This window comes from Mytilus galloprovincialis, chromosome 6, assembly GCF_965363235.1.
Source record: "Mytilus galloprovincialis chromosome 6, xbMytGall1.hap1.1, whole genome shotgun sequence".
NCBI classification, from domain to species: Eukaryota; Metazoa; Mollusca; class Bivalvia; order Mytilida; family Mytilidae; genus Mytilus; species Mytilus galloprovincialis.
Genome location: NC_134843.1, coordinates 96,534,921 through 96,547,495, shown reverse-complemented (window position 1 = coordinate 96,547,495; position 12,575 = coordinate 96,534,921). Strand labels below are relative to the sequence as shown.

The 12,575-nt window shown below is 30.4% G+C and overlaps 1 protein-coding gene across 2 annotated transcripts; it reads left to right on the top strand.

The window, feature by feature from the left end:
• The first annotated feature begins 404 nt into the window (after positions 1-404).
• On the top strand, positions 405-11,122 carry LOC143080848 (coatomer subunit delta-like). Of its 2 annotated transcripts, none has more exons than XM_076256914.1 (12): positions 405-540; positions 2,682-2,721; positions 3,094-3,317; positions 3,773-3,952; positions 4,682-4,887; positions 5,414-5,505; positions 6,074-6,143; positions 6,803-6,968; positions 8,124-8,271; positions 8,488-8,596; positions 9,421-9,625; positions 10,462-11,122. In XM_076256914.1, exons 1-12 carry the CDS (start codon positions 538-540, stop codon positions 10,549-10,551), a joined length of 1,533 nt encoding a protein of 510 aa, XP_076113029.1. In that variant the 5' UTR covers positions 405-537; the 3' UTR covers positions 10,552-11,122. The 2 variants fall into 2 exon arrangements, with proteins under 2 accessions (XP_076113029.1, XP_076113028.1); XM_076256913.1 differs by having other exon boundaries at positions 6,071-6,143.
• Positions 11,123-12,575: the final 1,453 nt, after the last annotated feature.

Sequence of the window (12,575 nt, the reverse complement as noted above, 5' to 3'; positions counted from 1 at the left end):
GTATACAACAGATAAGTTTTCATAAGTGACTGAGGCTGAGTTGGCAGACATTAATCATGTTATTATCTGGATTTTACACATTTTGATAAATGCAGTGAGTAAGCAGAAGTAAATTTAACGGGATTTAACCTCCTTTTGAAAGTGGGGCGAGTTGGTGCAAAAATGGAGCGAGTTGAGTTTTATTACTTCCATCTCATTGGTCCGTTGTTGTTGATTATCTGCTAGACTTTTTTATATAATATTAGGCTATACCTGCGCATCTGAATCCGGCAATTTTCTTATAAAAATATAATTCTCTATTTAATACCTAATTTTATAACAATTTTGTGCTTTATAAACTAAGATTTAACGTTGTAAGATTTCAAACATAGAACTCATTACAAAATCTTATCCATTATTATTTGTTCAGAAACTACAATTTTTTGGATAAAGCGCAAGGTTACAACTTGAAATTGACGTGGCCGAAAAACCGTCAGCAGATACGTTCATTACTTCAATATTTGTCAACACTAGTATTGAAAACAGCATTCTTTCAACATGGTAGGACATTCACTAAGTTTCAATAACATTGTCAGACATTCTTATTGCTCTCGACAATGAATATTTTTCTCGCTAGAGCCTGATCAAACCCAAACCACTTACCGGCATCCTTCATATTTTTTCTCCACAACAACAAACCGAACCTCATTTTTGCTTTATTATACTGTAAACATATTGAATAACGTAATGTATTTATAATTGGATTCTATCACTAGCACCATGGAATGAGCACAGATTCATTAAACATGTAAAAAAACTGCATTTGTACTGGTATAACAAAAAGTTTTCAAAATTGAAGCCAATGAAGGACATAACGTCATAAGATACATGTACTGTTGGACATGTAACTTAAGGAAGAATAAAACTTAGTAGTAGTAAACAAAAGAATGCACCACTATTTTATACCTTTGTAAATTTTATAGGATCTGTACTCATCATATTCATTCGTGTCATTACTTATTCCTTGGTTTAAGGATTATGTACCCTTTTGTTGATTTAATGCCACACGGAAGCAGGACAAATCGCCCCACTGGCAAAACGCCCCACACCAAATCGCCCCACTTTTTCACCAACTCGCCCCACTATTAAAAAAATCGCCCAAACTGGTTTACCAACTCGCCCCACTTTTTAAAAAATAGTCTTCAAAAAATAGCCTCACTTGTGAAAAGAGTTCAATCCCGTTAATTTTTCCCCGTTCAACTCGCCCCACTTATTGAAAAAAGGTAAAATCTACTTCAATATATAATTTTCAGGTCTTCCAACTAGCCCCACTCAGAGACATATATGTGTATATATGTCTCTGCCCCACTTAAATGAAAACTAATTTACACAGAATACAAAAAAAACCCGAAATTTATTAAACCATTATTTTTTAAGTTGAATAATGTTTAACATTCTTAAAATATAATTGCAAATACATTTTCGTATCATTCATTGAAGAATAACTTTATACTTGTAAGCTTAGTTGTATAACAATACACCTTATCGCTATTTGTCCGCCATTACTGGATATCACACAGGTTCCCGTAAAATTTTTACATCATAAAGCAAAATATCTGACGCCACAATGAAGAAGTGTTTGTTGTATGCGTCAAAAGTTCAAGCGGCCAGGTCAGCGGGTATTAGCGATAAGGTGTATTGAAAAGAAACCTGTTAATTGTATCATAATCATACAATTTGATGTTATTGCACTTCACCAAGGTTTTCATAGGTATTAATTAAAGTGGGGCAGGGACATAGATATACAACGGGATTGCATCTTTTTTCATAAGTGGGGCGAGTTGACACTAATAAATTCATTGTGGTTTATCTATTTGTCCCGAGTGGGGCTAGTTGGCAAACCTTATTTCAGCGGGATTTCAATCCTTTTCATAAGTGGGGTATGTTGTTCAACCTTTATGCAATGGGATTTTACCCTTTTTCATAAGTGGGGCGAGTTAGTAAACAAGAGTGGGGCGAGTTGGTGAAAAAGTGGGGCGATTTGCCAGTGGGGCGATTTGTCATGGATTCATGCCACACATATGGAAATTTTATAGAAAACCCACAGCCTTTCCCTTTGTACTCTCATGTTTGGTAATTCCATGCTTGATAGATAGAGAATTATTGCATACAGTGCTAGCAAGAATTTCCTTAAAACAAGTTTATAGATTTAGATATTGGTTAAAACAAATATAAATATGGACCAAATCAAGTACACTTTCTAGAGTGCACTTGACTTTAGTGACTCAGCACAAGGTGTTTTGGAATTTAAAGGTTGTTTAGGACTTTTTGTAAACAATAAACATTAGCACATCATAGAAAAACAAGTGAGTAATCTATGGTCAAAATTTTATAGCATTAATCTCTATTGAAGTCTGTGGATTTTCTACAAAAATCTTGGTTTTATTTTCACCAAATCCTCTTTTTCTACTAAATGCAATTAAACTTTAAATGATAAGGCTTTGCACAAGTTTCCTCTTGGTATATGTACAAATTGCCCATCTCTATTATTAATTATCTTTGCTGTTTTGATACTATTGAAACTATTGCAGTTTGAAAATTTCGTAATTCTCAGGACACAGAAGGGATCATAAACCTTAAGAATGTAAGAATACCCATAAATTTATTGGACAATCAAGTATATTTTTCTTTCTTTTATCTAGGTGCTGCTTGCTGCAGCTGTATGTAACAAGTCCGGAAAAGGTTGGTTTATTTTTTACAATTCTTAATTAATTAATCTCACCAAAATGTTTATATCTGTATATTTTACAAGAGAATTGAGAAATTTAATACTGAATTTTACTATCATTTAAATTATTAAAAAAAAGGTCAAAAGCTATCATTTTAATTATTTACTCAATTGATTAACTACATTTATATAATATATATTATTACATCTCATACAAGTTTCATACAATTACATAATTTAAATGAATTTTCATGATTGTAGCCTGAAATCGTTATTGTAATACATGTAAGAATTAAATGCTTCGTCTCTTTGATAAATAATGTGCTGTACACCCTGATGTAATTACAAAATGAAGAATGAAATTAATACTTATAAGACTTTTTCAGCGTTAATTTCCCGTCAATTTGTGGAAATGACAAGGTCAAGAATAGAAGGCTTGCTTGCAGCTTTTCCTAAGTTGATGAGTTCAGGAAAACAACATACTTTTGTTGAAACAGAAAGTGTGAGATATGTGTATCAGCCTCTAGAAAAACTTTATGTTCTATTGATAACAACAAAAGCTAGCAACATACTAGAAGATCTGGAAACATTACGTCTGTTTGCACGTGTGGTAAGTTTGAAAAAAAACTTTATGATCTATCAATAACAACAATCACTAACAACATACATGTTCTTGAAGATCTGGGAACATTTGTCTGTTTGAACATGTGGTAAGTTTAGAAAACTTTATGTTCTATAATAATTATTAATAGCTATCAACATGCTAGAATATCTTAATATAGTGTCGTTTGGCAGGTGAAGTAACTTAATAAAGAAAAAAACTTCTTTCAATAAGTATCATTCACACAAGAAGATGTTGTGTGTGTGGGGGGGGGGGGAGGATAATACTTTTCATGTGATAGATTTGCTTGGATTACACCTTATTATTTTAAGGAGCATTTTTGATGGCATTGCAAAGATCTAGATAAATAGCAGAATTGAATATTTGTTAACAACTTGACATGCATTAAAAAGTTAACTAAATGCATAACAAATATCTATTTTTTATTTTTTTATTTTCTTCAGATACCAGAATACTGCAGAAATATGGAGGAGGCTGAGATTGGAGATCAGGCATTTTCTCTTATCTTTGCTTTTGATGAAATCGTAGCTCTAGGTTATAGAGAAAATGTAAATCTTGCTCAAATCAGAACATTCACTGAAATGGATTCACATGAAGAAAAGGTTGCAATATCTGTTAGAGAGGTAATAATTATTAAGGTTTAAATGATTTTAAATGCTTGGGCCTGCAGATTAAAACTTACTGTAAAAAACTTAAAGAATTGGAATGAGCTAGTAAAATCTTTAATATTGACCTGTGGATGTCAAAAGCCTTGTAGGAGTCAATATAAAGTTTTTGTTAATACTGTACTAAGAAATGAGTAAAACAAAATAGTTTTTAAGCACAACAGAAAAATAAATAGTTGAATAAAATACATGGTTTACCCTGATTATTTCATGCTATGGTAAATATTTCAGCATCTCTCAGGGAACACTTGAATATTCAGACCCTTTTGTCTACTATTGAAAGACCTGCTACAAAATGTTATGGTTTATTTTAATGAAATAAATAATTAATGAAGACAAATTCTAATTTTGTCATGTTTGTAACAAAAAATTGGTCTCAGGAAAATATGATTGTAAACACCCTTTCCTTTCTTGCAGTATATATGCAATTATATTTTGAATTAAAAATTTAAAAAAATCAAATCATCAACTCCTTTATGAATTTTTTGTCAAGAATATGAAAAACATATTGGTATGATGTTATATAGCTCATATGAAATATTAAATTGAATTGTTGTTTGATGTATATTTGTACAAACCAAATATAACGTTAAGCAACCAACAATGAAGTAAGTATTCCAAGTAATATTTGAAATAGTGCTAAATATTCAGTAACACTTTAAGCTGCAATATGCATTCTAAATTTAGACACAAGAAAGAGAGGCGAAGGAAGCAATGAAGAAAAGAGCCAAAGAATTACAGCAAGAGAGAAAAGAAGCTGGTAGATCAGGGAAAGGTATTGGTTATGCAGGAGGATTTGGTAGTTCTTCATATTCATCATCATCGTCATCAAGAGACATTATTGAGCCTACACCATCAGCAGAGACAAAACCATCATACACATCTGTACCTAGGTAATTCATAACAAAATCTATCAGATATTTGTGCTGTGGATTCATTCATATTTGTGCAATACACATTTTTCATGTTTTGGTCGGTAGGAGAAAACCACAAATTTATCTTGATTTAATACAATTATTAAGATTTTTCTGTTTTTTGAATTATGATAAATAGGGCTGTTCCAGAAATTAAAGTAGGAGGGGAGGATGAAGTCAGAAAGCACTTTTAATTTACACCAAAATGCAATTAGAGTTTAATTTACTATTTCTATATAATTATTATTCCACCCCATACAATTAATTCTAGAAGTAGATATAAGCATTGATAACTCAGTTCATGTGGTAGCTAATTAGTATACTGTCTGAACTTTTTAATGTTTCATTTTAGTATATAAAAATGTTTTTCTGTTACAAATCATGATGTATTGTTTTATGTGTACATGTTATGCTGCCCATCAAGGGCCATTGATTGGAATAATAAATATTCTTATTCTTATACTGTTATTAAACAGATTGTAATTCCATATTTTATTTATTTTAGTAAACCATCTGGAACTGGCAAAGCTCTTAAGCTTGGCAGTAAGAAGAAAGATGTTGATACATTTGTTGGACAGTTAGAATCAGAGGGACAAAGTAAGATTTCTTCATCAAAATGTACTAAAAAACTATGACATTGCTAGAAGGTATGTTTTTATCATGAGATTTTCAAAGATGTAAACTGAATACTCATGATGAAGTCATACTAGGAAACAATGTCAACACCTTATACAATATAAGATTTTTCATGGGCCTGTGTATTTTTTCAAATGTATAGTTGTATGACATTTTGCATGCCCATGTCGTGTTGGAGACCGGTCTCATTATATTTGGAAGCTGAAAATCTTCATGTTGAAATCAGATCTTTTACAGTATCCTTCCTAAAACTCTGTGTGAGGGAGTTATAAACATTCTTGTATCGAACCTATATAGTAAAATATGGAAGTATTGTGAGAAAACTAAAGCAAAAACAAGTACTCTGGGAAAAAAACTTATTTTTTGGTATAAGTTTTTTGCAGAATGATTGATATATTGCTTTTACAAGAAAACATTGTCAGGTGGTGGGTAATTTTACTACTCTTTGTGATTTTGTCAACTATCAAGAGAAATCAAAGAAAACTATAAAAGTATAATGTACTTATTATTATTTTTTATCTTTCAGAAGTAGTCAGTTCCAACACATCAGTATCATCAACGGTAGCCAAAGCTTCTACACCAGCTGTTGATCAGGACGGGTAAGATCTAAATGTTCATACTGAATTAATGTTAAATTTCTCCTCATTGTAGTAAGACAATGTATCTCACACTTTGCTACTGTTATATCAGTAACTTCAGATCATGGATTATTTTCAGTAGACAAAAGAATAGTTAGAAATATTTGGCTTTAAATCTCTTCCTAGAAAACTTGTCCTTCAAATTATTCTGTAGACAAGTTCCATTTGTATAATTCTCACATCCAGACATTTCATGTAATTCTGCAAAAGCTGCAAAAAAAAGTAATATGTTTTTGTGCTAATAACAAGAAAATTCTGACTTAGTACAACAACAAAAATACACAGCTAGGTGGCCCTGCTTCAGGTTAAATCTACAAACTTAACATACAATTTGCCTTACATTTTTACCTAGTTTCACACAAATAAGCTAAGAGAACACTGATAAATTAAAACATTTTCAGTTGTTTTACCTGAAAAAAGAAGTAATAAGGTATTAACTGCTGCATTAAAAAAACTTGACTGTATTTCAATGAATACAGTGAGAAACTACTTATTTAATGAATAAAAATCAACCGATAACTGAAATTTTTATCAAGGTTCTAGTGAAAGTTGTTAAACTTTTATTATTATATTCTTATTAATATAAATATTTACTAATGAATTTTTATTTTCTTTTATAGTGTACACATCGTAATGGAAGAAAAGGTTTCATTAACGGCCGGCCGTGATGGTGGTCTTCAGAGTATGGAAATTCTTGGTATGGTCAAGGTTAAAGTCAACGATGAACAATATGGTCGCATTAAAGTACAAATGATTAATAATGATAAAAAAGGAACACAGTTACAGGTAGGTCATATGGTGAAAGCATTTAAAAACATATAAGAACATGCTATAGTTTTGAATATGCTACTAGTCTCAAAAGTGAAAAAAAACTTGGTATTAAAATAACTTTACAAACATATTTTCTGATGAGTTATATCTAAGGATATGAAGTAGAAGGGAGGGGATATAATTTTTGATCAGTTTATCATCCTTTTCTTAATGTTAAATGAAGAACTTTGCACCAGATTGCGACCTTGCCTGGATATATAGCATGTAATGAAAGAAATCCTTATTGATTTTTGCAGTCATTATATCTTAAAATAGACATTTGTGCTGTAAAGTGGTGTGTATACTTAATCAAATACTACAAATGGGATGGCAAATATATACTTTGTTGTTTTATAGTTCCATGTAATGAAAAGAATACTTCTATTGATTATGATGTCTCGACATCTAATTAGGTTAAGGCCATAGTTGTTGAAAATAGATGAAAATTTGTTAAAAAAAGTTGTTTCTGAATTGTAAAACAATTTTTGTCTTATATAAGTTTGCAACATTTCTTGAATGAATGTCACATGTAACGACTACATGAGAGGAAGATCACTATTAATTCTATGGTAAAAGTCATAGTTGCTAAAAATAGACTAGAAGTGGTTTTCAAGTAATTCAACAATTGCAACCTTACATTGATAATGTGAGCTTGTTCACTAAAGATTCTTTGATTTATATGATTATTTAAAATCTATATGAGTAGATAAAGTAATTTTATATTTACTTTGCATGTCATTTTGGTGTTCTGAATAACAGGATGGTATTTGAAATTGATACTTTAAAAGTTGGGATTAATTGGAAAACATATATATTTGAGATGTTTAAGCGTGCAATTAGATAAGCTTACTGTTTTTTTCATTTCATTTGAAGGATCAAGGAAGGGTCTATCTCTTAAAAACTTATTAAAATCTTGAAATACCTTAAAAAACTTGTGTGTTAAGTTATCTCCCCTGATAATTCACAAATTTGGGTGTTAAACATTTTTTGATTGTAGAAATATGATTTTTTTTATATGTTCTGCTCTGAAATTAATAGAATTAATGTTTATAAATAATTATATTTTTTTCATAACAAAAGAATCAGTTTAGTTTATTGTATCATAATATCTTATTGTCTTATACTTTTTAGACACATCCCAATGTGGACAAGAAAAGATTTAGTACAACATCCAATATTCAGCTGAAAAATCCAGAAAAACCTTTCCCTCTGCATCAAGATGTTGGTGTATTAAAATGGAGATATACAACACAAGATGAATCTAATATGCCATTATCAAGTAAGTTTATTGTGATATGGCCATAGTTCTACAAGAAAAATGTTCAGATATAGAGAATTTAATTATTTTTTATGTAAAAATGTTCCAATCTAATTAGAATTCTTTATTTTTGCATGTGAATGACTTAAAAATTGATTTATTTTGCATAAAGACACTTCAGAAATTAATTTTATCCGTTTACTATTCAGGATTGATAATGTTTACCTTTATTTTCAGTAAACTGTTGGCCAAATGAAACAGGAAATGGCTGTGATGTAAATATAGAATATCAGTTAGAGCAACCGCAACTAGAATTAAATGATGTAACAATAAATATTCCTCTACCGTAAGTGCTTCTCTCATGTTAAAGTTGTGTGTTTAATAAATCAACCTTCAATAAACTGTTAAGTCTTTATCGTTTTGTTCAGTGAATGTAGGATTGGTCTGTGGGTAAACAGCATTAGACAGTTAATGTTATAATATTTTTATACCCCACCTATGATATTTTCAATGTTTTTCTGACAGGAAATTGACCCGGAAGTTACGAATTTGCAATTTTGGAGACAAGAAGATTTTGTTTTTAATAAATAAAAAGGATCTATTTCTTGTGAAGTTGTTGTCTTTATTCATTGTTTTCCCATATCATGTGAATTAGATGCCCTTTTACTTCAAATGGTTTTAATCTATTTATAAATTATACAAGACTCAGTTGACAAGAGCAGTACGTTGATGTTAGGAGGATTTTTATTAAACTATAAATGCTCATAGAATGAGAAATATAATCTAAACTGAATAATTTATTGCAATATAAATATAAATCCCTTTTGACAAGAGAAATCTGACTTTTGTCATAAATTTTTTTTTTCAAATGTGCAAAGGTAACCACATGTCATGGCGGCCAAATTGGTTTGTTTACAAATTTGTGAAGAAGCCTCTAGAACCATGACCTGAAAATAAATAGTCTTCAGAAAACGTAAACTTTATGCAATAATATTTTATCAATCATAATTATTTCATAAATTTAAATTTGATTATTTAAAGAAATAAAATTTTAACAATTACCATTTTAGTTCAGAGATTCTACCCAAACATGCTTTGATCTATTTATAGCCAAATAAGTTGTATAATTTATTATTTACAATTGTTAATGATGTCTATTTTCTCTAATAGGACGGGTGTAGGAGCTCCAGTAGTCGGAGACTGTGATGGGGAATATAATTACGACAGTAGAAAGTCAATGTTAGTGTGGAGTTTACCTGTTATAGATGCTTCCAACAAGTCTGGCAGCTTAGAGTTCAGTATAGCTGGACATCCAGATGATTTCTTCCCTGTCCATGTTAACTTTATGTCCAAAAAATCTTACTGTGATTTACAGGTTAGTTATTATATTTTGTGTCATATTATTATCTGAAGCTTATCAATGGTACTACATTCAAAGCCTTGTTAAATACTGAGAATTTATTATATCTTATAGCGGGATATTTAAGCCGGTGTAAAATTTCGCAATCTTCATTGAATAAGGTATACGAAATATTTTGGGGGATTCAAAATTTTTATCAATACCTTAGCATGTTACACTTTTATTTGGGCGGAATTTATTTGTTCTACCCACGAAAATTTACACCCTGCCAAAATAATCCGCTATACGGTATTTTGAGAAAATGAATTGGCTGACTGCCTTGGTGGTCTCGTGGAAGCATGTTTACCTTGAGTGTGGGAGGTTTTGGGTTGGAACCCCGTCTGGGATATTCCAAAGACTTTGAAATTAGTATTTGCTTCATCTTTGCTTAGCATGTGGCATTATGAAATAATAGCAAGGCTGGTTGGCTCAGAGTCAGAAAAATGTGTCTGGGTAATGTGACATGTCTTCATGTGGCATGTAACCTTGTGAACTTGCAAGTTTAAAATCTGGCTCAGCTTGTTGGTCTTGTACAAAGCAACGTTAATATTCATATAACATAAACATGTTCTCTTCCTGATTAGGCATAATAATTTGCTGCTGGACATTAAGTAGCCATCATCATTAACACGAATTTGAAAAGTTGATTTATAAAACTTGTTTTTCTATATCTACATTATTGAAATATATGTAAATATTTAATGCAGACATGTATAAAACTTGTTACTAATAAGAAGGCTACCTCTCAGCTCCATGTAAAAAGAGTTGCATTTCTAGTCTTTTAAATCAACTCTTCATTTTTTTTTTTACAGATATCTGATGTACGATTAATAGATGGAGAACAGCCTGTAAAATATTCATCGGAAGTTATGTGTTATACAGACAAATATGAAATTGTATGATAAATATGTTAAAAAATAAAACATTTTATGTAAAATTGGGACTTGGATGAGAAAGACAGCCAACTAACTGCCTGTTTTAAGTGCTGCAATGTCTAGAAATTAAATACTATTCTGAACAAAAGAATTTAGACCTAATTAAACGTTGGCTGGCTAGATAAAGTGAATCATGAACGTGGATATTCAGAAGAATCTAATTTTTATGTTCCTGCAGCACATACTACTTTTGTAACATTGGTTTTTGGTTAAAAAATAGCTTGTTAAAAAAAGTGTTGTTACAGCATAGAATATATATCACATCTATTTCATAGACTTGTTACAATCTGTAGATGACCATTTCTGTTTTAGAAGTCTTTTCATCAGAATGGAGCGTTGATATTTGTGTAGGCATTACTGAGGAGCACCATATAATAATGAATTGTCTCAGTTTGTAATTGAGTTTTTGTGAAAACTGTCAAATAAAACTGTGTTTTATGAGTATAAAATTGTAAAGACTTTAAAGAAAATCTCATTTTTGTAAAAAAAAAAACAATACTTTAAAAAAAATGTTTAATATGTTAAAACTTCAGATTCAGGTTCAACAGTTTCAAATGATTATATGATTACAACATAAACAAACAACAATATATGTATGTATGTTCTCGAGGTATTAATTATTATTCTACAAATGTTTAATGAATTAAAATGTAAATATCTTTTAACTTCCACTTTACAGACCTTTAGATGGAAATAAACAATCTCTTTGATACAAAGACAAATCTATGAAATTTGAATTATGTGTTAAGAACAAACTCACTTTTATAGGTAGGAATTGACTTTAAAAGGTTGTAGTTAAGATCTAAGTTAAAACAGATATTAAGTCTTGAGGACTTGTATTTAAAGTTTTCTTGTTTATGACAAGGAGGGTAGTATGTTAAAAAAGTATATGAGGGTTGATGTCAATTATAATTTGTTTCATAGACATAGAAAACGTTTTAAAATCATGATCTTTACTTGAGATTTTGGTATAAAGATCACATTTATAATTATGTGAGTATATTACTACTTACATATATTGTCAGATGAGAGGACTATTTTACTGTCTAAGGACAAGATGAGAAGTTGACTTGATATTTTGTTTGTCAGCAATTTCTTTATATACAGGAACTACTACTATATTTTACGTAATGGTAATCTGATTTTTGTTATAAAAATATTATGGCATTGGAGAACCTTTAATTTGGAAACATTGCATTATATTTGTTTTCAACTGAAAAAAATAGAATTGATGAAATTACAACCAAATATGGATAAGATTTATCTAAAAGAGCACACAGCCTCGATAAGAGCTCCTGCAGGTAACATTATAAAAAATGCTTCTACTAATTTTAAACCAATAGGTATCAATTGATGGAGATTTCCTGTTGACAATTGTTATTTGTTACAACTTAAGGACCAAAAAAAAATTATGTATATATGTCTTTTTAAAAGAAGAATGTTTATTTATTGAAAGTGCTCTGAAGTATATATTGTCAAAAATAAAATGGTCGAACAGTTTGATATTCTTGTTATTAGTTGTAAATTTACTTGAAAATTACATAAGAATTTGTATTATCCAGATGAGAGGTGTTGTCTTATTGTTGATAAAAGTTGTAGGCCATCCATTGTACAGCTCGAAGAAAATATGGAAATTTTGTGCATTGATATTCCTTATTTCCAGGGAAATTATTTGGCTTTAAGCCAGGTGCAACATGAGCAGAATCTGCTTACCCTTTAGGTGCACATGAAGTCTCTAGATTTTGGTGAGGTTGATTTTACTCTGACTTTGGTTTTCTTTGCTTTGTTTTGTATACTGATATTTGTCTTTTGATCTTTTTAACCGGATTTTTGTGACAAAAATGTCGGTTATTGATTTGGGGATGTACGGCGGGCGGGCGGGCGGGCGGCAATCAAATATTGTCCGTGCATTAACTCATGAACCGTTCAACCAAAGCTTTTAAAATTTTAATATGTTATTACTGACAACTATACGAAGGTCAAGTTCAATA